Below are 27,404 nucleotides of genomic sequence, written 5' to 3' on the forward strand. Positions count from 1 at the left end.
TTTTTTAGGCTTTTAAAAAACCTAAAATTTTGTTGTCTCTCTTTTTTTAAATTGACCGAATTGATTTTTCGAGCTCTCCAAATTCAGAAAAAGATCCTTGGATCTCTTGAACTAATTTGCAAGGGGGGCGGGGGAGATGCTTTACTAGGTACCCCAGAGGCGAAGTAGTTAAAAAGATCCTCTTCACCAAAAAAAAAAACCTGCAAGCTAACTTTTTGAAACAACAACTTGGCCAAAAATGTCATTTTGGGCACTTTTCACAAGGCTTTGAACGAAAAATCATTTTTTCGGCGCGCGCCTCCCTCAAAATTGACTATATATTGGCGTCCAAAGCGACTTAAGATAAATTTTACTACTTTAGGCCAAAAACGGATTTCGTAAGGAAGCATTGAAGGGAAGACCCGACCCGCCTTTGAGTAGCGAGTGGTTCGAATCCCAGAGGGAAGGAAATGGACCCCCAAATCCACCGCTGCCCACTTTTAATATTTCTTTTCCATTTTGCGGTATAGAGGGCGTTCACATGGGCCCTAGGAAGAGCCTCACCAAACCCCATTGTTTTTTTTGTTGCAATCCACATACTTCAGAATTTCGTTACATTCAATCATACGTTCCAGCAAACTTTTTTCGAGGTTTTTGAAAATTTTCAAATTTTGCCAGATAATTTTTCTCAAATAATTATTTAAAAAAAAAGATCCACTTCACAGTCGGTGCTACGTAAAAAAGCTCGTTCGAGCGCTTGTTAGAAATTTATGACAAAACAATCATTCGTTTTTTGTCCCACAGATAATTTTTATACACCAATTTTATCAAAAAAACAATAAAATTAAACATAAAAAATAGACAGTTGGAAAACTGTCAATGACCGCAAAAAACGGAACAAAACACTGGCTTTTATTTTGTTTTACTTAACTAATTTTTGCTTTTAAAAAAGTCAAGCCCTCAAAACTTTTTGAGTATCAAGAAAAAACTATAAATGACATTTTTGATAAAACTAACCCAGTTTGAGAAAACTGGATCAGTAGATGAAAAGTTTTTTCCGCTGTCAAAATCTGAGAAAAAAACCCTTCTTGAAAACTGAAGTCATTCATACTTTTATGGCATGAATTCCGCTTTCAAAATTGGAGTGCGCAATTTGCCTTTTTACCTTGACTTTGAAAAAAAAACGAGAAAAAAACCATCCACGCCCTATCTACACTTCATACTTAAATTATCTAGACAAATTGAATGAAACTTGAAATTTAGATCATATTTTTCTCAAATTGGGTTGATGTTAGACAAAAACGATGAAGAAAAATTTTCCGTAAAATTTTACCAGAATTGATATGGTGCCAATTTGTTTAACAAATTCGTTTTGCCAGTTCGTTTTGCACCATTTTTGGCTTTGTTTAGTCAATCAGAAAAAGTTTCAAACTTTTTAATTGATTTACTAACAAAACTATATCACTGCAAGCCTTTTTGCAGCCCACTAAACATTAAGAAAAATATAATCTTCAAAAGTGGACGCAAAAGATTTGAAAAAGTTTTTGTTTAAAAAAAAGATATTTTATATAGTAAAAATGACATTTTTTGCCTATCAAACGAAAATAATTATGTTCATAAGAAAACTGAGAAAAATTTTACCTTTAAATTCTGGTGGACTACATAAAATGGTTGCAGTGATATAGTTTCGTCAGCAAAAAAAAAAACAAATAGGTTTGGAGGATTTTTTATCGACTAAACAAAGCCATAAAGGATTGTTATTGTTGTAAAGTTTAGGTCCCGAATTTTGCAAAACCAGTTGCATCATATCAAATCTGTTAAAATTTTATGCAAGATTGGTATTCATCATTTTTTGTCTAAAATCACCCCAATTTGAGAAAAACGAGTTTTATATTTCAAGTTTTATTCATTTCGATCGGATAATTCAAATCAGCACTGTATGCATCTTCACTAAGTTCCATGGCACTTAAAAAGAACTTTAAAAAAATCCGGACCCGCTCAATTGCAATCTTTATTGGTCCGAGAAAATGATTCAGTGATTTCTATCACAACTTTTCTGGCTTTTTCACCGAAAAAGGTTTTGATAATTTTTTGACAGGCTGAAATTAAGATAATACATTTCGAGCAATTTCGAACCTTTTGATAACACTACAAAAAAAGGTGCTAATTGTGTGTTCTATGCTTAAAAACATGTTCTTTTATTCTGAACAAATAAATTAGTTTATTTCCACGCAAAAATTTATAATTCTGAAAAAAGGGAACTATAACCTCGACACGAGTTTTGCTGGAAAGATATCGTTAAAAATTATGCTTTTTTATTGTAAAGTGTTTTGATACCATACGATTTTTAGGTAATTTTGCGTCTAATTACAGGTTAATTAGGTTCAAAGCAAAAATGAAAATGTTGGCGATTGGCGTACCCATTTGTTTGGTTCAAATTTAAATTTAGTTTTTTATTTGAAAGTCAAAGCCCTCATTCAATTTTTCCCTTAGGCAATTAACCAACCCAATGGTTTAGATTGCAAAACGCTAGCATTTCTAATTTGGATTACTATTTGAGCAGATACTTTACACATATACGTAGGAGCATATGTTTTGATTGCAAAAGAAACTATCTCTAGGCAGTGCAAAAAGGAATGTTGTGATTGCAAACCTCCTTTGGGCAAGGAAAAGTGACAGCGAAACTTTTCAAAATCAACAGACCCGTTAGAGATTACCTCCGACAGGAAAAACTAAAAAAAGTGACTTGCAAAAAGTATCTGCAAAGAATTTGCAGAAAACCAGAACAAAACTAAAAGAAAAATTAGCAGATTTGAAATGAAAATTTGGAAGTTCGCATATTTTTGACATTTCTCATTTGAAGATTCAAATTTTTATAATTACTTTATAATCGTTATATTCTATCACGTTTTATTTCAAGTTGGAGTGGTAAGGAAACACAAGTATACGTTGATTTAAAGTATGTTTCTTTTATTGTTTTATCAGAACGTTCCTTTGAATTTTCTGAACCGACAAACTTTTTAAAAATACTATTTTTTCCTCCGTTTTTTTTATTATCCTCTGAATTTAAAAAATGGGCTGTAAAGTCCGTTGGCGCTGAGACAACTTTGAGTGACAAGCCGTAATAACGTATCCAAATATCGTGATCGCAGTTAGAATAAAATTTTGAGAAAATTGTGGAGTGATTCGGCCTCGAATCGAAAACCGGCGCGTTTTCAGAATCAGTAAATGACACAAGGCAAATTGAACTATGATAACTTTTTTTATTACAACCAAAGGCGGATATAGTACATTCTTGGATTTGTTTTTAGATTTATTTTGTGAATTACATTAAGTGGATTTATTTTTTTCGAAAGTTTTACCTGCCTTTTGACTTGAAATTTAAAAGTGAATTTCGAAGACTTGAATATTTCTCCGACCTCTTCCAAAAAGCTAGAAAAAACCAAAAAATTGCCACAAAAACACAAAGGGCAATTTAATCGAAAAAAATTCGTACCGTTCGTACCTCATTCTTGAAGGGGTCATATTTCGACAAGTCGTTTTTAAGTCTGTTTCCAGCACTCTTCCTCAAACCAGAATGCTGCTCCAAAAACACATCCGTATCATCATACTCCCACGTTTTCCTCCCTTGTTCCAAAGCCGCTCTAACATCGCGTGAAATCTCGAAGTCATTTCCGTCGGCTTGCACAGACGTTGACGTCATTCTGCGTCCTTTTGGCTCTGAGGTGCCATTTCTGGACTGATTCTCTTTCTTAAGTATTGATTGCAAAGGCGGTTGGCCAGTTGACGAACTAGCAGAATGACTCGATGACGAAGACGTGTATTTTTTGTCTTTTGAAGATGGAGTTAACAGTCTCTTTCGTAGAATATCAACCTCGTCATTTCGCAGCGGCCGCGCTTTGACTCGGGTTCCGAATCGATTCGAGTTTTCTTCTTCCTCTACTTCTTCTGGGTCAGGTTGGGGGAGAACCCTTTTAACACCGCCGCTTTTTCGGGCTTTGTCAACCCCTGAAATCGACGACGAAGTAGGTCGAGTCGGCGATAAAATTGAAATGGGCGACAAGTCTTTCTCGGTTTTACTCGTGGAAGCGTCTTTGTAATGCTTTTTAGTAGAAGTTGCTCCGAGCTCAATGGAGTTTTCGGTTGCGTCATCGCTCGAGTTAGAATTAATTAAAACTCGCTCAACGTTTACAGCTAGAGAACGCGAACCCATTTCGGAATCTTCTTCTGTTTCGGGTAAGCTCCAAGTTCGTTTCTCCAAGAATTTGACCCTTTTTTCTTTGACAGGTTGGCCTCCAGAAGCGCTTGTATCGGTACCAACACTTGTACTTTGAAGTGTTTCGGAACCTCGAGTCGTTTTAGAACCCGAGTCTTTATAAGTCAAAAACGAAACAGCTGTGCCCGATTGTTCAGCGCCTGTTTGAGTTGAAATTGTACATTTATAGTTTGGTGACCTTGATTTGACCGCTGAAGGTTGCTGTTGACGCGAGGTCAAATCACTCGTGTCAGCCCCAGTTGATCTTTGAGCAAATTTAGGGTCTAGTTTTTTGCTAGCTGTCACAGATTCAACAGGTGTTTGACCTATTTCAAGTCTACTGGCTAATGATTGCGAGTAAGAGCTTTTCCCCACGTGATAATGCTCCGAGATCATATCCTTCGCCAATCGATAATAAAGCGAAGTTTGGCCGCTCGTGGTAATAGGAGGCGGGGGAGGCGGTGCAGTCGGAACTTTCGGGACACTCGACGAAGTATTGCTATGTATTGCACTAGAAATTGGTGATGTTTTCAAAGCGCTTTTCGGCATAGTTTGCGTTGAAGCTTGCACACCTCTGCCTTGAATTGTAGAACTAGCTTGAGCAATTTTTGGGGCTTCCACTGTAATTATTTGATTAGACCGCGCTTGCTGCTGGACGCTTGGGAAACTTTGGTTATTTTTAGGATGATTTTGAGACTTTTTATCAGTGCTTTTTGAAACGCTTGCGTGTTTTTGGCCAATTTCAGCTTTTCTTTCTTCTAATTTTTGTAGCATTTCAGAACGCGTTTGACGTTTGGGAATCTCAATTACTTTCTTCTTGTTCCGACTCATTCCAAAGTCGCTGAGTTCTTCCTCTTCGGAACTTTCGATCAAGGTGCATAGAGGTGTTCTGGGATGTCTTCCCGCTTTTGCAAGCGCGGCTGAAATCTCTTGCTCTTGTTGATATTGCACGAAATTGTTGCTATCAGGGTCCAACATTTCTTCTTCATTCTCAAAATTCGCGGATTGAGAATTCTCATCAAATTCCTCTAGGCTGTTTTCAGATCCTGAAGATTTCTTGTTTTTCTCTTTAGCTGTGCTTAGGTTAGTGAAAGTGTTGTAGCGATCCATCGAACCTTCTTCGATAAGTTCAACATCCGAACCTTCATCTGAACTATAATGATCTTGATAATTCATCGAATCCATTATGTCTTGAGAATAGCTCTCGCTTCCATCGTGAATCATTGGGTACATGATTTCAGTGTTCTCGTAAATCGGCTCGTTACTGGCAACACTTGAAGAATGAGTTTTGGAACTCGGCTCCTGGCGTTCCGAGATGACCCCGGGTGGTATGTCGAATGCGCTTTGTTCAAACAATTTACTACTACTACTATTGCTGATGTTATTGTTACTAGTACTAACTGAACTGGTTAATGACTGCTCATTTGTAAAATTAGAACCCGCTCGTTTTTCGACGACATTTTCATAATCATTTTGCGAATTCCCAATATCGTGTTTTTGGTAAATGGGCTCAAGTTGTTCAACCCAGTTTCCGTACTGGTCGTAATAGCCCGAGTTATAACGCTCGTAATCATAATATTGCACGTTATCGTCGTAATTTCCGTAGTCGTAATAAGAATACTCGTTTTGAGCAGAGTCTGCGCTTTGGTTGTCGTAGTATACAACCGGGTGCTGTGATTGGCCAGACGAATCAGAGCTACTCTTCGCTGACCAATCAGATTGCGCAAAATTTTGAAACGATGAGCTTACTCCTTGATTTTGTTCTTGTTGAGTCTTTTTCTGGATATCTTTGGGCAACGGCGGCATTATCCGATTCGGAGATTTTTCACGCGCCGTTTTTTTAGATTCCGCATCACGACTATCGGTAGTTAATCTGGTGTCGCTAGTTTCAAAACTGCCATTTATCGAAGTTTCCTGCATTTGGCTCGAAGGCTCGTTTTGTTTCGGCTTCCAAGACGACGACGAACTCCACTTGATTGTGTGTTCGGTGTTTTTGTTCTGAGAACTCAAGTCGGAACTAGCTTCACTCTGATTGGTTGAAATTGTCTCGGTGTCCCAGCTTAGTTGGGCGAGGTACTGGTTCGGATCAAAATCGTCGAAAGAAGTTGAAACTTTCTGCTGAGGCTCTAAAAAGTATACAGAATTTCTGCTGAGGCTCTAAAAAGTATACAGAGGCGAGGCTGCACATCGCAAACACCAGCTAAAAATGAGGAAAAGTAGCTCATAAACTGGCAAAAACGAAAACTCGGGCAGACATTTTTGGAAATATTTTGTCCATGAACTGGTTTGAAAAACCGGAAGCGGTTAAAAGCGCATTTTTTGGCCTCTTAAAAATTCGCCCGAGGGGCAAAAAATTTAGTCCATTTTTTCGTTATCTGAGGTGCAGTTTTTTAAATATATTTGGATGAGAAAGGAGGTTTCAACAGATGATGACAAGTTCATCAGAAAATATCCAGATTAGAACTCATTCCAATTTGTTAAAAGGCCCTTTTTTGCATTGTGTTTTCTAAAAATAGATTTAAACACTATTTTAAGCATAAGATTTACCCCCCATTCTATTGAATTTATCCACATCTGGAACAAATTTATTGGGTTTCGACTTTTATCAATAGAAATTGCTGCTTCTCAGTCTAATTTTTCGGCTTCAAGATTTCACAGTTTGCGGATATTGCCGCTTGTTGCTCAGACCACCCCCTCACACTCCCCCTCCTTAAATGGATGGAAAGGAACTATGCCGTGGGTTGTTTTTTTTCCGATTGCACTGCCTCAAAGAAAGTTCACAGAGGGTCAAGCATGGTATCAAATCAAAACCCTTCTAGTTGTGATTCGGCTTCCGAAAGTTCTCATAGTATCGTGAAAAACTGGTCTGAAAATTTCTTCTTTTTTGAGGCTAAAGATTTCAGATTTTCATTCAAATCTAGTTTTCTGCCCTCTAGCCAATTTGGTCTCCATTCACTAACAAATAAACAACAACAAAAAATCAAAAAACACTCAAGAAAAAATTTTTCAGATTTTTTTCTTGTTTGACTTTTGGAAAAACAATTTGCGCGGCGGAACATTTTGTACTATTTGCATAGAAGCCGGAGATTGTTGTTAAACTTTCCTCGGAAAATGAAAGAAAGTCATACAAATAATTGTCATCTTACCTTTCTTTTCGAGTTTGATTTTGCCGTCGTTTGATTCTGTCGAATTCTGTTTTCTCAATTCTTTCTGACTCTTCTCAAGCTAAAATGATTTCTTTTGGAGACTTTAGTTTAAAATAAAAGCAGAAGCAGAAATTGAATTAATGTAATGACACACTTACATTGAGAAAATCACCATCCAGGAAGAAACTCTAAAAAAGAGCAATAAATTTGAGCCTAAATGATGATTTAACTTGGCGCCCAATTTTTTAGGAATAAAAAGCAATTAATGTGTCTGAAATTTCAGATAAAGGAAACCACGAGACATCATGATAAAATACCGTCGTTAAATTTAGATTTCGTTTAAATAGAAGAGCGGCGTCTAATTTAGGAGCTCCACTTTTAAAGTCATCCTAAAACGTAAGTCTGACTCAATGCTCCGCATTTGCGTATTTCTTCAAAAGCAAAATAAAGAATATAATTTTTTGATTTAATTTCCAATTCACATACAAGATTTTGTCAGCAAGAAATTCTCTTGTTTGCCTGAACTGCAAACTAATTTAATTACAAATATTTTTACAAAAATTATTTCCACCGACCGATAAATTCGCTGCAGACGCCTTCTGATCAAAAGGAGTAGCCATGTCCATGTCCTGTCCCATCAGTCCAGAATTCACATGTTGCTGATTGGCCGATGAAGACGAGGAGTGACCTTGTAAGTTGTTGTTCACGTGGTGACTCATTCTGGGCACGCCTTTGTGGCAATAAAGACAGAGCCACTCTTTGCGCTGAAAAAGCGAAAAATTGTTGAGGCACAAACTCTTTTTCCGTTCTAGTGCTAAAATTATCTCCCGGTGACTGCCGGCAGGTGCACTTCGATAACCACCGATACTCGCCAGGCTATTTCACAAACAGCTTGCAAAGCATGTCTCTGGTTTGTAAAGCATAAAATAAGCCTACCGGAAAAAATTATGCCAATATTTCAATAGATATGACTAAGTCAAACTTGTATAAAAAAGCGTCAATTTTTGGAAGAATTTTTATTCGAGGAACTTCAAAGAGATACAAAATTTTTTGCTTCATGTTTGCCGACTTAGTAACTTTGATAAACACAAATCCATTGTATATACTAATGAAAGTTGAAGTTTTTGTTCGCGTAAATTCATCTAACTTCTTTTTCGACGCTCAATCATACTATTGGTTCCGCCTCTTCATCAATGATGGTTTAGTGTTTCGGAAAATTGAAAAAATTTACTGTTAAAAAAGCGTACCACCTTAGATATGCTTATAAAAGGACAGAGTCGATCAACCTCGATGGTTTTTGTTTAATGCGTTCCAAGAAAATCAATGCAATTAACAAACCAATAGTTGAACGAATTAACATAAGATTTGATTACAGACTAACATGTGTCAAAACTCTTGAAATGAATTTTTTTCCACTGGATTGAAACCTGTTCTTAGAAAAGCGGTTTGGATGTTTGCCGCTGCTTATTTTTTTGAATGGTCCTGCTTGTGAGTGAAGGTTGCCTGGGATGATTAGACACATTGAGAGATATCGACCAGCTAAGTTTAGAACAAAAGTTTACTTGAAGGACGGTAGAAAAAAAATCAATATACGACTAGATTTTAAGCTACAACTCTTCGTGCCCTTAATGTGAGCCCGTTGGCAGTCTTGTTTTAGGTTGCGAGTTAGCAACCGGCAACGAATTAGTTGTGAGCACACCTAGGAAATTGCAAAAAAGTTTCAAATTCTCTTTTTCGATGTTTTCCCTGATGTTTTGTGCTTTTTTTATTAGGTCAACCTTTATTATAGAGACAACAGGGAGGGTATAGAAAAAAATGATGTCAAAACAAAAGAAAAACAGTAAGTTAGAAAAATAGTAACAGCACACAAAAAATTTCTACGAATTTAAATTCTGGAGTTAAACAAAAACAAAAAAATCATAAATAATCATGAGCGAAAGGAATCATTAGGCTCAGAAAAATTAATCAGAATATTTGGCTATAAAATTCAATAAAGGGTTCTAATTAGGTATAAAAAAAGGTTATATAAGTACGATCAGGGGCGAGTATAGGATTTTCAAAAAGAGGGAGGGGGCAAATTTTCAAAAAAATTTCAAAAATTTTGACGACCTTTTTTATTAGGTCGACCAATTTGATTTTCCGAGCTCTCCTAAAGCACTAAAAAGACGCTGTTTCGGCCAAATTTTCTGTGCCGCAGGCAAATTTTTGAAAAAAAAAACAGGTCAAAAAAGCCGTTTTTGGGCACTTGTTGGAAAATTTTGACCAAAAAATCGCGTTTTTTCGGCGCGCGCTCCCCCCTCAAAATTAGTATAGATTGGCGCCATAGGCGCCTTTAAAAAATTTTAGGGTCGGTCGGCCAAAAATGGATATCTTAAAAAGTACCAAAGGGGGACCCTTTGGGTCGGCAGGGGGTCGAACCCCTGAGAAAAGGGCGTCCGCCCCCCGCCCCCCCCCCCCCTTAATCCGCCCCTGAGTAGGATAGACAAAAAGTACAAAAATTAGGCAAACTATCGCGCAATTCGTTTCAAAATTATGCTAAAAAAGCTAAAAAATCCTATTCATTTTTTTAAAAACAACTTTCATTTTCTGATGATTTTTTCATATTTTCTGAAAATAGGAACAAAACAAAAAACAATGTAAATGCAAAAAATTGTGATCAAAAGTAACATGCAAAAAATTATTAATCAAATTAAGAAAATTCAGCAATAGCAGATACTCGACATTTTTAGAAGTCCAAACAAAGTTAAAGAGCAAATAGTTTGGTTGATTGATAGATCAAAAATTTAAAATTGTGCTATTTCTGGCCAAAAACTACATCTGGATTTGAAGGGTAGTCGAAACGTTCAAGGCTTCACATTGAGGAGAGCAGGCTAATTTTTCCTACTTTAGTTGCATGGTTGGTGACTAATTTGCAGCACTGTAGACAGATGAAGTTGGCACAGCTGGCACAGAAGTGTCCGTTGCTGGTCTCCGCACTGTGGTCCAGTCTGGTCTCAGTGCACTGAATGCATAATTTAAAAGTAGACTGCTGGTCCTCGTCACCTGATTGTTGTTGTAGTTGTTGTTGTTGGTTTTGTCCAATTGTTCCGGTCTGATAACTGTAAAAAGAGATAAAAGAAATAACCAAAAAAGTGTTCAACCATAGAGCTGTAAAGAAGAGTTCAAGGTGGCTGTGGGAGGGAATTTCATCAAAAAGAAAACAAAAACTCTGCTGGTCTTTTAAAAAACGTAACGAACAAACTTGAAGCTTAAAAGTTACATTAGTTGATCAAATGAGTTAGGGTCTTAGAAAAGCTAGGGTCGAAATTATTCTTTAATGAAAGTTCACAATTAGCACTTGCAGAAGATTGGAATTCGAATCAGTTATGAACGACACTGCAATAAAATCACCAGAAAATCAAGTAATGTACGCTAGGTGTAGATGCAAATTGTTTTCGTAATTTCAAAACTTAGTTACATAGCATCGACCGACTAGCGTATAGAAATAACGTAGTGAAAAAGATTCGGAGGCTTCATCTAGCCATCAGCTTTATTTTTTAGACCATCCCCTGGCAAACAGAAAAAATAATCTTTTCGATGTTTTTTTCATAAGACTTAAAAGATATAGCGGCACAGAAGCGGCTCTCTTCAAAGATCTGAACTGCTCCTATGCTGGGTCTTCTCGTCGTGAAAAAACAATCTTAACATATATATCATAGAAACCTTTTAAATAATGTGGCTTTTAGTGATAAATATATGCCTCAGTAAGTTTTTTTATTAGTAAAATCAAAATTCATATGTCCCAAACTGAGCTTATCCGCACTGTTAATCCATGGAAAAAATCGATTATAATTGTGTTTCATTGTTTGTTTCTAAAAAAGCGAAAAACAATCTTTTATTTATTAAGGGAATAAAATCTACCATAAAACGATTATAATCCAATATATTCAGTTTTTTCTATTTAATGGGTGAGCGTGCAAAATCCAGGTCGCAAAAATTCGTTTACACGACTTGGACACTTAGGTTTGACTCAATTCATTTTTTCAGCACGACCTAATTTTTGGTTATGTAATTTTTTTAATCTATTTTTTCAAGGATCGGTTTTCCAGATTGATAAAGTGTGTGTGTGTGTGTGTGTGTGTGTGTGCGTGTGTGGCAGGATTAACGTATAGAGGAGTGGGTATGTTGAAAATGTAAAAAAAAAACTTAGAATGGGTTTTACAAACTTTGGATGATGCTAAAAACTGATATTCCGTTTTGGTTGATATAAAGTCGAAAAAAATCATTTTAATTTTTTAGAAAACAAAAGATAACAATAGATTTGTAACCCATTTTCGTGACTAAGGTAAATTTTATTGACAAAAATTTAAACCAAAAAAAAATTATAATATTATTGTTCCAATTTCCAGGGCTCTTTTTCTTTTTCGTTTCCACCTGCGAAACTCTTTTGCTAATTTTTTGTTCAAATTTTCCGATTGTTACGATAATCGGAAGCGGACTTATTAGGCCAAGAAAAACATTATGGTCTTTATATTTGACCTTGTAATGCCCACTGTAACACCATTTATATGATGCTTATATGAGGTGGGAGGATGGGGAAAGGTCCGTTTCAAGTTTTTAAGTTAATAGTTGAAGTTAATAAAAATAAGAACAGTGTAGTTTTTTTCTTCGTGGTTTGATAAATAGATCTGACCGGAAACTATAATATTGGAAATTCGAAAGTCATAGTAAAATAGGCCAACTGGACAAATTTTTTGCAGAACTTTTCTGAAGTTTTTGGCTCCCAAAATGGAGCTATAACTCTAAAAACTATTTTCCCTGATTAAAACTAAGTTTTTAAGCCTTAAATGAGACATAATTAAGGTGATGTAAGCCTGCTCGCTCGCTTAATTCGCTTGAAACAGGACGAAAAATCCAAAATTTCAAACCGGTTTTTCTTGACACTAAGAAAACTTTTTGGAATCACGATTGAAAGGACTACAATATGATATATCACTCCACCCAGTCCGATTATTATTTGTGGAACCTGATTTTGCATGGAAAAAAAATTTAAAAAAACTACCAAAAAAATAACAACAACCTGTTATCCTTGTTTCTCTATATTGTCATTTTTGGGCGAAAAAATTGAACTAGATGTTTTGCTTAAAAAGCTTTGAATCAATTTATCCACCATCAAAACGACTCAGACTCGACTAGGACAAAGGCTTTCTTATGGCACGGAGTTTTGAGTGACAACTTTACACAAGGAGTCAGAAATTTTCCTTCTTTTGCTTAGTGAAGGAACAAAAACTTGAAACATTTTCAATTTAGTCTATTTACTCACCTCAAATGATATTGATTAGCATTAGGGATAAACAATATAAAGCAAAAATTATGAACTGTTTCTAATGTGTAACACAAATGACTATTTGAAGAGGCTTCAAGGTGATATGTCTTTCAATTTTGACGGTCCTAATTGGTGGTTGAGTTTGCAGGTTGCAAAATCAACCGTGCTGCTGAGAAAGTTATAATTACTGAGAAAAATTTTAAAGAAACGTTTTTCTAACCAATGAGGTAGAGTCTAACTATTCATACAGTCATCATTCGTTACCTTAAGACACTTCTGCGGGAAACAACATCATAATATTGATAGCACCAAGTTTTGCGTAGACTATTAACCTGGTAAGTGATTTTAGAATTACCTGGTAAATACGAATTTTTGCAATAAACCAGATTCATAAAAAAGAAATTAACTCACTTTATTCATAATCTACACATAGAAGCTTTTTTTTCGTTTTGCCCGGTTAGCCTTGAGACCGGGCTGACCTCCATAGACCAAAAATGCTTATCATACAATTCCATAAACTAAGTCTATGAAAAAATACTAGTCATACAAACTTCATACATTTTGCTAAAATTGAGTCATCGAATTTGTGTAAGACAATCGAATTTTCCTAAGAATTAAAATTGCAAGACGGTCAAACATGTGACGATTCTACTTTTGAGTAACCAAGGTCTTTGTCATGTGTGTTCGCTTACGAACACTAACCAAAATTTTTGAGAGATTAAACTTAAAAAATTCAAATTTTTTGGTTTATGGAAAAATGCTTGTCATAAAATTTCCATATATGAAAAATTACTAATCATAGACCTTTCATGCATTTTTCTGTATTTATAGAGTTGCATGAAAAGTGTATGATTAGCATTTTTCTATATATGAAAATTGTTTGACTAGCACTTTTGGTCAACCTGGGACGCCAACAATCGCTGAATCAAAAGAATTATTAATAAAAATAATTCTGAAAAGCTGAATCGATGATGAAAGATTAAAAAAGCACGTATTGCCGTACAACTCAGAAATATTCCGTTTCCATTTAAGGCTCTTCAAAGCATTTTGTGAATTAGGCTAGAACAGAATAAATGAAAAACATAAGCTTGCACCCAATTCAGTTAAGATTTACTCGCTGCTTATGTGCGCCACAAACACAATTTGCAAACGGAAAGCGAAGCTAAACTGATATAAGAAAAAAGATAAAAACAACTTTGTTTAAACGAAAAGACAAAGTCATTTGATAAAATCGTTAAAAACCGCAAGAGATACAGTGCTGACTCAAATTGACCGGAAGAAACGAAAAAAATTTTGAAATTTCAAACCCGTTTTTCTCAAGTTGGTCAAGATTAGACAAAAAATGAGGAGAACAAAAGTTGCTTAGAATTTCACCAGAACTGATGAGGTGCAATTTTTTCTCCGAAAATCTAAACCAACATTTTACCCCAAAAAGGGGTTTTTATGTCTGTTTTTACTTAATCATGAATTACGCTGGAAACATTTTGTGAATTGATTCTGCTCTTACACAGCCCAACAAAATTCTAGAGGAATTGAAGCTCCAAAAAATTGAGCAATTTACTGAAATTTATTTTTAAGCAAAAATTTTGGGTTTTACACAGCAAACAACTGTAAAAATAAGTCAAGGCTCAGCTGCTTCAATAGAAAATTGTGACAAAACTTTTATCTGGCTACTTACAAGCTTGGTTTTTATAAGCTTGATTTTACATTAGATGGCAATAGTTTTTTGATCAATCTGAAGTAAGTTATAGAGCTGAACTAGAAAAAAATTGAGCTTGCAATTTTTGCCAAGGAATTCTGAAAAATCTAAATTTAAAAACTTTATTCTTTATCCTTAAAAAACAGTAGAAATTTATTGCATAGAAATTTACAGAAAATTTGAACTTTTAATTGTATTTCAGCACATCGCAAATATTTTTCTGAACCAAAGTTTGAAGACTTTCATCAGGCATTCATATTGTTTTTAGTAGGAATTGCTATGAGAGACTTTGAAAGAAAGCTAAGAGCAAAATGACACAAATCGCATTATCTAATAATAAAAAAATCAATTTCTGAAAAAGATAGATAGCTCTTTGAAAAACTTGTTTGATTTAAAAACTTGGTTGTAGAAACTTCATGCGTCCTCACCAAAAAGTTCTACAACTCACAAAATCAAGTTTTGATCAGTTACACAAACGGTACTGAAAGGTGTTATCCTGCAAGTTTTAATACCAGATATCAAAATAATAAAAGTTCGAAACGAAGTTTTCAGACTTATTTTTCTCACCATTAAAAGAATCTTGTAAAATTTCTTGAAACAAAAAAATGAAAAAAAAAACATTTGATAGAATGTTAACTGAAACTTAAAGTTCTACAAGCTTACTTCAGATTTTGTCGAACTCAACAGCGGGTGGAAAAAATAAATTCTACAGTTTAAAATCAGCCAATTGAACACATTAGATTTTATTACCTAGTCGTTTAGCAACTAAACAAATTAAATCCACAACAATTTGACTCCTATTTTAAAACTTAACAGCTAAATGGATGCTGTGTGAACTCATTTTTTTAAACTCCTATCACGCCAAAGTTAATCTTTCAATTAACGCTTGCACCGAATGAAAAAACTTGCTTTATCTCATTTATACATGCTAAAACGAGGCTGAACAATTTACTTAAGATTTTTATCGACCAGTTCGTAATTTGTTTTTAAAAAAAGCTACAATCAATTATTGCAGGTTTTATTTTATAAATTTATAGAAAACTAAATTGAAGGCCTGAACAAATTTTGTTTAATTTTGGGCAAATTCCAACGGAAACCACCCTAACATGTGAAAAGGAGTGAGCAGGCTGCAAAAAGACGCCTCCGTACAAGAATTAAACTTTTCAATGCAACGAGTGGCTATTAATTCACAAAGAAGAGAATGTACCGCGTATTAAATGTGAGAGTCGAAAACAGTATGTCTGCTTACGAATGCAGAGCTGATCTGTGTTTTCTCGAAGCATTATCTAGCTCGCGCTCAACCAATGTAAATTTTGGATTATTTTTGTTCGATTCATTCGATTTGTAAAATTCAAACTTGAAATCGACTTAAATTTTGTTGAGCTTTTTTTGAAAACACGTTTCCTTGCAGACTTCCGGAAAACGTACTAAAGCAAAAACTTGACCCGTGTACTGACATTTCGATCCCAGGACAGTCGCCCCATTTTTTGGGTTGCTAGATTGGGACTAGGGGCTGGGAAACCTCTTGGTTTTGCGTTTATTTGCCAACAATTCAAAGAAAGCTGAACAAAGCGATAGTGTTTTAAGCTTAAGCTCGCCAATGACCCTAAATGAGTTTTAGCTTTTTATCATTAGTGGAACCTTTTTAAAATTTCTGTACCGGCTGAAAACGTCTGGAAAAATACGCTATTTTTAGTCATAAATTGCTTAATTAATTGTGAGTTTTTGTAGTTCGTTGCAAGATAGCTTGTTTTCGGTTCGAACCGTTTTAACAATCCAAACAATTGGCAATGACGTTTCTGTTCAAAACAGACGCGAATTAAGTAGCGCGATATTTTCTGGCTGTCATGTCCAAAATTTCCCTGCTTTATTCTTTGATGTTTACCGAAGTCCCCTTTTAGGTAAGTTCTATTTTCATTTCGGATTAAAACGGTGTAAAGTAATAAAAAAATTTTCAAAACTTGGAGTAGGTGTTTTCAAAATGCTAAGGCGACAAAAAGTAGGGAGTGAAATTGTATGGTGTTAGGTTTCGAGTTGTTTCGATTTAATAAGGTGGGAGCCGGAAAAAACAAGCACAGCAGAGCTGAACCATTCAGGCACCAAGCAGAGATTCGCATCAGTTGCGATACAAGAATAATTACTTATTAAACCTTGTTCCTCTATACATTTACAGACTTCTGAACCAAAATATCTTGTGGCAATTATAAAAACACCGCTGTTGAAACTCACACAGTCCCCAAAAATTAAGCTGTCAACGATATTCTGAAAAAATTCTCCTGCGTGAAGAAAACACGAGACGTTTGTCGTATCAATAGTGTGCTTTTGCAATCCGCCAAATTGTCAAACTGAGTAATTGTAACTTGCTAGGCTAATGAAGTAAAATGATGAGCTCTTTGATCAAAGGATGCCAAATAAAAACTGATAAAACCTCTCGCCTTTGCAAGCTGTTAATGTAAGTTGCGGCTGATTGGTAGGTTAATCTCATTTTTAGGTGGTAAGCCCTCTGGCTCGTTGGCTTTCCACCGAAAAAAAAACGTTTCCAAATTATTCGAAACTACAAAATCCGAATTCTTCTTTATTTTCGACATTCGAAAAGATTTTTTGTTATTTTACAAGCTTAATCACGATTGAAACAGGTCTAACACGTCAAATATGACCCGGTAGGTCACTTAAATATCACGCATTTGAGGTCAACGAAAGAAGTCAAGTCCAAGAAAAACAGTAGCCGCGGAAAGAAAATTGTGAGCGCTTTTTTGTAGGAATTTTATTTACTAAACTAGTTCGATCAATGAAAAGCGAACAATCTCATTCAAGTAAGATTTGGACGATTAGATGAACTGCGTGCTTGAAGAAATGATTTGTGTCTTTCAAACTTCTTACCTCTGAGGAGGCTTGTGCGGGTCCATCAATTCTCCCGAGGGGTCCAACCCATAGTTCATCCCCTTCGAAAAATCCTCTGCGAAGCTCGAAATTGCACTATTTGCCTTCTCAAACATCTTTCCAAAATTTGCCGCTGTTTCTTCCCCTCGTTTCAGCAAAAGTTGTGCGTTGATATTTTCCATCTCAGAGTTCACAGTTGATTTGTTTTGTTGGTTTATATTCAAATTTTGACTATATTGCGAACGCAAATCCAAGTTTTGAGAGCTCTTATGTTGGTTTCGGTTACTAGGTAGCAGTTTGTTCTGAGGTTCGTCGACGTACGGAAACGACTGTTCTTTTTCATAGCTGTCAAACTGATCGTCAGAAATATCCGAAATTGCTATTGGCGCTACTACCTGTTGGTAAGGTAAGTTAGCATAATAACTTTCTTCTTCGATCTGTTTCTGCGATGGGTTGTCGGCCTCGTTTCCTCCAGTCTGATTGGACGAGATTTTCGAATGCTGATTTGGATTCCAAGGTTGAGACGTTACGCGTGGTGGGGGTTGTTCATATATGTTTTCAAATTTTGTTCGATTTTCATTAGAATTTTGTCCGTAATTTTTTCCAAAGTTTCCAGAGTTTGAGGATAATTTTGAATCTGTGTAACCCAAATCATAGTTTCCATAACCTTGCGAAGAGAAATTCAAGTTACTTGACACATTGTTTGTATTTTCAGTTGAAGAGTTGGCATGATTAACAGATGTCTCCGTGGCGAATTTATCGGATGTCGCACTTTTTTGAAGATCAACCTTATAGCCGTTTGAATTTGATGAATGCGAGCTTACATCAGTATTGGAATAAAAACTGTTGTTTGAAGTAACAATTCCACTACTGTTATAACTTGATTGTCCAGGTATATTTATGTTATCGAAGTTAACACCGGACAAAATAGTATTCTGATAAATCTGGTTGCTAGCGCTTCCAACATTTTTTGCACTATTAACATCATAAAATGAAATATGATCTATTTTCCCGCTACTTTCACTAGTGTTGTTAAAGTTTTCTCCAGCACTTGTAGCGTAAACTTTGTTTGTATTGTAATTTTGCTCTGAAAAATTACTGTTGGTGCCTTCAGCTTTAAAAAGTCCAGCTGAAGTGTTGTAAGTTGAAAATGAACCATCGGCGCTGTTGTTATTGCTGTTGATTATTCGTTGGGGAAAATTGCCATTATTTTGCTGTTGGTAAAGAGAATATGAGTGGTTATTTGCAAGGTCAGATTTGTTGGCGCTATTCGTATATTGGTAATGTGAAGAAAATATAACGTCAGCTGAACTATTCCTTTGTTCACGGTCCAAACTTTGTTGATTTTCCTTTTTCTGCAACCCTTTGTTTAAACTATTGTTCTGAGGAGCACTAAAATTTCCCAAAGCTGAAGTGTCGCTGGTAGAAAAATCACTGCCGCTGAGATGACGATTTTCTCCAAAACTCTTCTGTCCGTGATAAAAATCGGCACTGGATGAAGAAATAGAATCAAGTCCACTATTTCCAATGTTACGCTTCGATGGTTCAGTGTCCGCTCTAATATTCACTTGCGAACTGTTCTCATACGGCGATAATGCAATATTATTGTAATCAACGGTGGTACTACCTTTAACTCCGCTTCCTACAAAATCAGATGAGGATGTATTTATCCCACCACTGGAAAAACTATCTCTTTCACCAGCAATACTGGATACAGTTTTGCTTTTATCCAGCTGATTTATAGCAGGTTGCACCGATGTATATCCGGACAGTTGTACGTCTTGCAAATCCCTAGATCCAAAATTAGTTGTTTTTCCTTTTTCTGCAAACGTATCTCTACTATCGTCATCAGGAAAACTTGGCAAAGTATGTCTAATTTGAGAATCTTTTTTGTTTGTAAGTTGTTCTTTTTTCACTCCGTCACGATTAAGTTCACCGCCAGATTTTTGCGTTTCATGCCTGTTTTGATTCATAATTGATGAAGTGCCAGTGAAATGATCAACTGTTACGTCATCATTACGTGAACGCAATTCATTACTTCCACTGTGAACATTTCCGCTAGATTTTGATTCAGCAACTTCAGGAGTTAGTTCAACAATTTCATCTTCATCTGCGCGTGCCATAACTGACATTATCATTTCAAGTTCAGCTGCTGAAAGGCCCGCGACATCAGCTTCCGTCAAACCGGGAGGAAGTGCCCTCTTTTTGGGGTTCTCTGGATTTTTTTCAGAAGTTTTTTGCTCTCCTGGCATTGTTTTTTCTGTACCCACATTTCTACTAGGAGTGGAACATTTCGACTCAAAGTCATTTCGTTGCAAAGGCATTGAGTTCTCGCCGTTTCGGCTCTCTGGGAAATTTTTGTTGTATGTCACTTGATACTGTCGACCTCTTGCCGCTTCTTCAACTGAATAATCCGATTCCATATCTTCATCCGAGAAGTAAATGTCTACATCTCCATACTTGTTTCTTCGCATCTCTTGCTCATGATACTGTTGCACCATTCTTGACCGCTCATCGCCGGGAGCTGAGCTCTGGTAGGTATCGCCTGACCTTTGCTGGCCCTGATGCTGACTTCTTGAACTTAAATCACGATATTCGGTTCGCTCGTTTCCGAGATACTGGTAGTCATCCCGATTTTCAGATCCTGGGTGATCCTTATTTCGATTGCTGCTGGGATTTGAGAAAGGGTCATCATAGGGATCCTTGTCATACCGTGAATCATATTGTTTGTCGTAGCTTCTTGAGTCCGAACGTTTATCACAGTTTTTCCCATTACGTCGGGTTCGTTCTTCATCTTTTCGAAATCTGTCATCGCCATCACCTCGTTGATATCTATCATGAGCCCCTCGCCGCCGATAATCATCATCAGCATCATCTCTGCGCCTACGATTCTGTTGCTCCCAATAGTATCTTTCCTCTTCTTCGCGACGATTTCGCTCATCATCTTCGCGACGCAGACGTTCTTCCTCCTCGCGACGCCGACGCTCCTCCTCCTCTTCCTGAAAACGTAGACGTTCCACCTCCTGGCGACGCAGACGTTCCTCCTCCTCGCGACGCAAGCGTTCTTTCTCTTCGCGACGCAGACGCTCTTTCTCCTCGCGACGCAGACGCTCCTCTTCCTCGCGACGCAGACGCTCCTCCTCCTCGCGACGCAGACGCTCCTCCTCCTCGCGGCGCACACGCTCCTCTTCCTCGCGGCGCACACGCTCCTCCTCCTCGCGACGCAGACGCTCCTCCTCTTCGCGACGCAGACGCTCCTCCTCCTCGCGACGCAGACGCTCCTCCTCCTCGCGACGCAGACGCTCCTCCTCCTCGCGACGCAGGCGTTCCTCTTCCTCGCGACGCAGACGCTCCTCCTCCTCACGACGCAGACGTTCCTCTTCCTCGCGACGCAGACGTTCCTCCTCCTCGCGACGCAGTCGTTCCTCCTCCTCGCGACGCAGACGTTCCTCCTCCTCGCGCCGCAGACGTTCCTCTTCCTCGCGACGCAGACGTTCCTCCTCTTCGCGACGCAGACGTTCCTCCTCCTCGCGGCGCAGACGCTCCTCCTCCTCGCGACGCCAACGTTCTTCTTCTTCAATTCTTTCCTGCTCAAGTCGTTTTCTCTCAGATTCAATTCGCTCCTGCATTTGTTTTCGTCGCTTCTGCTCGGCAATTCGTTTTTCCTCCTCGGCTTTCTGACGTTCTTCTTCCATTCGAATTTCTTCTTCCAACATCCGCTGCTCTTCAAGAAGTCGCCTCTCGTTATCCAGACGACGCTGCTCGGCAAGTTGTTGCTCCTGGCTCATGACTCTCTGAATAGGTGGTGCCTTGAGAACATCAACAGATTCCATCTTTTTCAAGGAAACATGATTATCTTTTTTAGTTTGACTACAGTCATCATGCAGACTTTGATCACCAGCAGATCCGAAAAACTTGGACACTTGGTTTGAAACTTCGGCTAGAGATTTCTCGACTTCGGGGTTCCGAGATGTCGAATCAACTCGTGAGTTATTCCCACGAGTCGGCGATGAAGCACGTGAGGTTTCCCTTGATGGGTTCTTAGAACCAGTACTGTTAGGGTTTTCTGATTCCATCATGACGCTTAAAATTTGTTCAACCTCAGTTTTAGACAACCCATTCACTGCAGTCTCGTCTAAACCCATGGTTGATAACTTCGACTTTTCAGATTTTGTCAAAGAATCCCAGACGCTTTTCGCAGGCGCCGCATGTTTGGGTTCGGTTGTCACTGGAATCACTGGGTTCAGAGATTGGACTTTTTGAACGTTTTCCATTCCAGTCGAAATCAGATTGTTCATTTTCCCTTGCAACACAGCAGTTGGATTGTCAATTCCAGTAATAGACTTTGATAATTCATTTGTCTTTTTGAAAAGATTTGAACTGTCAAAAGAAAGGGTCGATTTGTCTTCGATTTTTGATGTCTTGGCTGGGGTTACATTGGGAAGCTGCTTTTCGCCCATGCCACCTCGTAGACCGCTTTTGTTACTTACAGTTCCTGAGGATCCCTTAATGCTACTGTTAGCTTGAGGACCTAAAGCGGCAGCTGTTTTTTGGGCACTTTTCTGTTTCTGCAGATCCTGTTTTGGAGGTTCTTTAGCTTCAACTGACTGATTATTAACCGATGCAATTTTCGCAATCTCTTTTGGACTCAAATGCATCAAATCAGACTGAGCTAACCCCGGAATATCGACAATTTGAGACAACAACATTGATTCAATGCAGGGACCTGCACTTAAGTCAATTCCTCCCTTTTCTTGGTGCTTCATTTCAGCGTGAACAGCCGCAATTTGAACCAATTCGAACTTCGAAAGGCCTTCCAATTCTTTCGCGTTAAGGCCTAAATGGTCGATTAAAAGCTTTTCTTGCGTATTCCATGGACCATTGTCAGCCTGCTGTTCTGCGCTCATCGGCTCGTTTCTCGGTCCCGTTGCTGGAGACGGATCCCGCGATGTTGTTCGCGACGACGAAACACTTGCATATGGTCGACGAGAAGCTCCACCGGCGTTTGTGTTAGCTCGGTTTCCCGGTTCCTGGCTTCTTCCACGACCGGCTGAGGGTAAGTTTTGGTTGGTTAAAACATTATTCGGGTTCCGGGGTACATGACCCGGTGACGAGTTCCTGGAAACATTGGCGCTTGCGGGACGTTGCTGCTTTCCGGCAGCTCGAGGCAAAGTTTGTGGATTTTGTGCGGGTATTGTTTCGTCAATAGCAATGTTTTCACTCACAAAATCAGAGATGCTCTTTGTAAAAGAACTGAACATTGTGCTTCAAATGTTCGAGCCTTATTTGAAAACAAAATTAAAACATTTTTTGAAGATTTACGCTGAAATTTAACAATTCATTGATGTAAGGTTACTGTAACTGCTTTAATATTCAATTTAAACAAAAATAAGTCTAGCAGGTCTGTTAGTAAATTGGGTCAATTTGGGTCCATTTTTATATTCAGCCGACCAAAAAGCTATCACATAAGACTTCCGTTTTTACGGTCCCGCAGACGAGAATTGTTATTCATGTAATAAAAGAACGGCTGAAAACAAATTTAGACGGCAGCATTAACTGCATATGGGGTCAATTTTGGCCATCAAATTTGAATAGATAAGAAGAAAAGTACACCGATATCTTGAGCTTCCGTGTGCGTTGTTAGGAAGCGTAATTAATCAATTCTTTCCCCGTGAATCGGGCCCTGATTCAAATAAGGGGAAATTTGTTCAACTCGTACACACAACGGATGATTTAACCAGAAAATATATATCTACCACGTAAAATAATGGTACGATGTATGAAAGAAAAAAATAGAATTTAGACTAGCGATGCTCGGTTATAACCAGAATTAAGCGTATGGTTAGACGGAATCTACGTATTTATGCATAGAGGTAGAAAGGTATATGTACCTGGCTAAAAATATGAAATAAGAGCAATATGTTAAGAGCAACAAGAGAAAAGTGAATGCATATTCAACGTGTAACGTTCGCTTATAGCCTCAAGCAGAGCAGGAAAAAAATGGTTGCGTTCCTGAATTTGTTTAAGGGAAAAAAGCGAAAGAATTTGTTCAATGGTGCAGCAAAAAATTGTGTTTTGTTTAGAGCGTAGATGAAAATTTCTCAACGATACCTTTCAAACATACAGAGCAATCAAGAGAAAACAGAAATGAGTTTGCATGACTCAGTAAAACTATCATGAAACTTATTTATCTGTGGCTACTTGATTGATTTTTAAAAATTAATGAGAATTTTGACAAAGAAAACTTGGTTATATCATTCTCCTGATAAATCGGCTAAGTGCACTACATTTTCAAATGCTACCATTTTGAAGGTAAATATCAAAGGTAGCAGCAAAAATCACGCACGTATTCATTGAAGTCACTGAACAAAAAAATCAAAGCACGGCAAATCACGGCAGTAAAGTGATTTTCAAAAACAAAGAGTTCTTCAAAGTATAAACTAACAAAAATGACTCACCCGGGTTCACCTCCATAGACCAAAAATACTAATCATACAATTCCATAAACTAAGTCTATGAAAAAATACGAATCATACAAATTTCATACATTTTGCTAAGATAGTGTCATTGAATTTTCGAAAAATTTTTCTCTTGTTTTGGCATAAAATTCGTTGTATCGTAGTAAATAAAAAAGAAAAACTTTTTGTCAAAAAAATGCTAATCATACAATTTCCATATATGGAAAATGTATGACTAGCATTTTTTTGATGGCGACGACAAAAATTTTTCAAAGTATTTTCGAACTTGCCCCCAAAAACCTTTTTGTGTTTTTTTCAACCGCAATTTGATTTTCGTACTCCAACAAACATTTTTTGAAAAAAAAATTTTGCATCCAAAAATTAATTTTTTTGTCTGTATAACGTAGTCCTGGATATACTTATATTGGATTTTTTTTCCTTTTCTATTCATAACTTTTTTCAAACAGAATTAAAACATTTCAGGCTGTTTCCAATGCACTTTTAATGCGAGACGGCCAAACCTTTGGTTACTACATTTGAGCAACCAATGTTTATGTAATTTGTGTTCGGTTACGAACACAACCAAAAAAAATTTGAGAAATTAAAAAGTAAAAAATCAATATTTTTGGTTTATGGAAAAAAGCTAGTCATACAATTTCCATATATGAAAAAATACTAATCATAGACCTTTCATGCAATTTTCTGTACTTATGGAATTGCATAAAAAGTGTATGACTAGCATTTTTCCATATATAAAAATTGTATGACTAGCATTTTTGGTCAACCCGGGCAGTTATCAGACTGACTATGCTACAAAATTTGAATTAAAAAAAAACTAATCCAGAGTCCCAATAAACTGAAAACAAATCGGATCGACCACTTAAAGTGGGAAAAAACTTTGTATCCGGTAGTGTTTTAATTTATTCCGCGCAAAACAAATCCACAAATAAACATGGAAATAGATTGAGTAATTTATGAAAAACGAACCCATTTAGTCGCGAGTTGCTCAACTTTTAGATTATTTAGTTTAAAAATTTGCTTTTTTTTTAAAATTTTGGAAGCAACCGAAGCAATAGCTCAAACAAAACTGAATAAAGCTTTAAGTAATTTAGATTTTAGCTGCAGATAAATAACTTTTTACACAGAGGCGAATTGCACTTCGCATACACAAGCAAAAATATGACCGATAACGCTACTGGGAAAAACTGAATGAATAAAACTTTGAGTCTACAAAACTTCTTAAGCGACGCACGCCAATTATGAGTCTACATAATTGCTAAGTGACGCAAGCTAATTACGACGCATTGGCAGTACCAGTTAATTTGAAAAAAAACGAACTGTAAGATGCCTCAATTTATAGAGCTGACGCATTTTAACTAGTATACGAAAAAGTTCATTAAAAACATCCAACCCTGCCCAGGTTTGAACCCTCTTAATTTGCTGCGGATCTCCTTTTCTACCTCTACACTACATATCCATGATACCTTGAAGCTAAAGTGCTATTTGTAATATAATAGTCTGTGTTAATATCCTTAGCATTGGCTGTACTTAATAGCTGATTATTGATCAAAATGAACACTTTTAAAATGAAAACATTTTGTCGCAACAATATTTGCGGCGCAACAATATTTGCGACTTAGGTTGGAAAAAACAGAGTTCTTACTATCACACAAGCTTTGCTTGTGTAAGTAGAACATTGATTTACCAAGGCAGGGCAGCGGCCACTGAAAACATTTTAGTGCACTCAAATAGACTTGAAAAATTATGACATCATTCAAACATAACTAAAAGTTCATTCAAAAACTAACTTACTAAACATTATTTCTTTTTGTTCGTTGACGATTGAAAAGTTTTGCATAAAACTAACTTAAGAAAACTGGATTAAGAACAATCGACTTTTATTCTGCTTGAAAAACTTTTGAGAATCTAATTTTCAGTCAAATACGTTTTTTCATGCAATTCGTAATTCTTTATTGGAGCGCGTAGATTGATTTCCATTTGCTGAAGAAAATAGAACACGAATTTTTCAAAATCATCTACCGCTAAAACAAATGTTTTTTTTTCGGAACCTTGGAACTTACAAAAAACAACATATTACGTTCAAGTTCTCTAAAATTCAAAATCACTTCATGAAGTAGGCCAAACAGAAAAAACTGGACACATAGGTATTTCATGATGCCACTAAAACACAAATTCAAATCCACTTTCGAACCTTCATTCAATCTTTCGCGCCTTTTGCAGTTTCATATTTGGAAAGCTTAATTGCCCTTCTTTTTTGCCAATGAGCTTCAGTTGATTTTCAAATTCAAACCGCCAAAGGCGAAATTAAAGTTTAAGACTCTTCGTGAAAAAAAACCACACCATATTCATATTGTCTTCAATACGTTTATTGACAATCAACAGCAAAAAAAAATTTGAAAAAATTAAACAAAAACTACACCTGATACCACTACCGCGTAGGCGTTATCTATCTCTATCAGCAATATCTCTGCTCACTTTTGGTTTATATTCACTCGTTCCTGGCAAATTGGTCAAAATTGGAAAATTATAGACAAAAAATTAGGCATTCATTAACTTTAGATCAATTGACAGCTACAATTTTAACAATCAAATGATATTTCCAGTTGTATCTTCATCGCAATTATCACTTGTTTTTGGTTGCAGCGGCATCAGTTAGATCATTACCCTGATAACAGTTCATACTGTTAAAACAATTAATACAAATGATCAAAAAATCTGCCAATAAGAAATTATTTCAATGTTATTCAGTGATCAAAAATTTAAGAAATAAAGGTGATCACAAAAAAAAAATTAAACAACAATCCATCTTTTGACACTCAAATGGTTCAAAAAAGTAAATATTGCAAATCACACTCAAGCGAAGTTTTCATTTATGAAAAAGAAAAGCCTATCCTTTACACACAGAGGCGAAGCTGCGCTTCCCAAACAAAAGCGAGGAAAATGCAAAGAAGATCTCTGAACAGGCAAAACAAAGTGAAATAAGGAAAAGGTTAAAAAGACACCTTGAGAAACTTTTTTGCGAGGATTAGGAGTAACACGTTTTCTTATCTGCTTCTTGACCGCTTTTTTTTTACTAACACTAACCACCAATAAAGCAGCTGCAGTTTTTATTAAATTGCCAATACGATGCAGGAAAAACTCGACCAAAAAAACTGTAACTATTTCAATGTTCCGGATTTGGATCTCCTACCTGTTGATTAGTATTTCCATTTCCTCGCAATCGCGCCACGGACGCTTGGAAGAAAAACAGGTTGCCCAGCTTATGCTAGATTCACATGCGTAATTTTGAAAGTTTCAAAAATGGACTTAACGCAAAACCCTGGTAATTTTTCTGCTTAAGAAGTGGATTAGCTGCATATTTAAAGAAAAAACTGCAAATTGATCTTTCAATTGAATTCTTTATCTCAGATTTGGCTGGGTAGTTTTTGAAAAAAAAATTGAAAAATACTCCAAAAAACGATCAAAAATTGAAAAAGTTTTCTTTTCCTAAATTCATGGACTTTTCCGATGTCAATATCGGCTTTTCTACAAAACAAATAAGTCAAAATAGATTCCACGGGAAAAATTTTGTTCCTGTACGATGTTACTTTGAATGAATTATCAACCTCAGAATCAGCAGGTTCGTTTTAGAAGAAAAAAAGAAGTTTCCAAAAACGGGCAA

General features: G+C 36.7%; 1 protein-coding gene across 1 annotated transcript in view; it reads right to left on the reverse strand.

Moving 5' to 3' along the window:
* The window catches only part of LOC134855589 (uncharacterized), a 58,778-nt gene extending 35,615 nt beyond the window's left edge, over positions 1–23,163 (reverse strand). The window contains exons 1-6 of the mRNA XM_063872126.1: positions 17,265–23,163; positions 10,265–10,478; positions 7,956–8,144; positions 7,539–7,568; positions 7,381–7,459; positions 3,485–6,360 (exon numbers count right to left, since the gene is read on the reverse strand). Of these exons, the coding sequence (XP_063728196.1) occupies positions 3,485–6,360; positions 7,381–7,459; positions 7,539–7,568; positions 7,956–8,144; positions 10,265–10,478; positions 17,265–22,525 (8,649 nt within the window). The 5' untranslated portion in view covers positions 22,526–23,163. The remainder of the gene's footprint in view (positions 1–3,484; positions 6,361–7,380; positions 7,460–7,538; positions 7,569–7,955; positions 8,145–10,264; positions 10,479–17,264) is intronic.
* Between the last annotated feature and the right edge of the window lie 4,241 nt (positions 23,164–27,404).

The sequence above is a fragment of the Symsagittifera roscoffensis genome, chromosome 10 (assembly GCF_963678635.1).
Source record: "Symsagittifera roscoffensis chromosome 10, txSymRosc1.1, whole genome shotgun sequence".
NCBI lineage: Eukaryota > Metazoa > Xenacoelomorpha > Acoela > Convolutidae > Symsagittifera > Symsagittifera roscoffensis.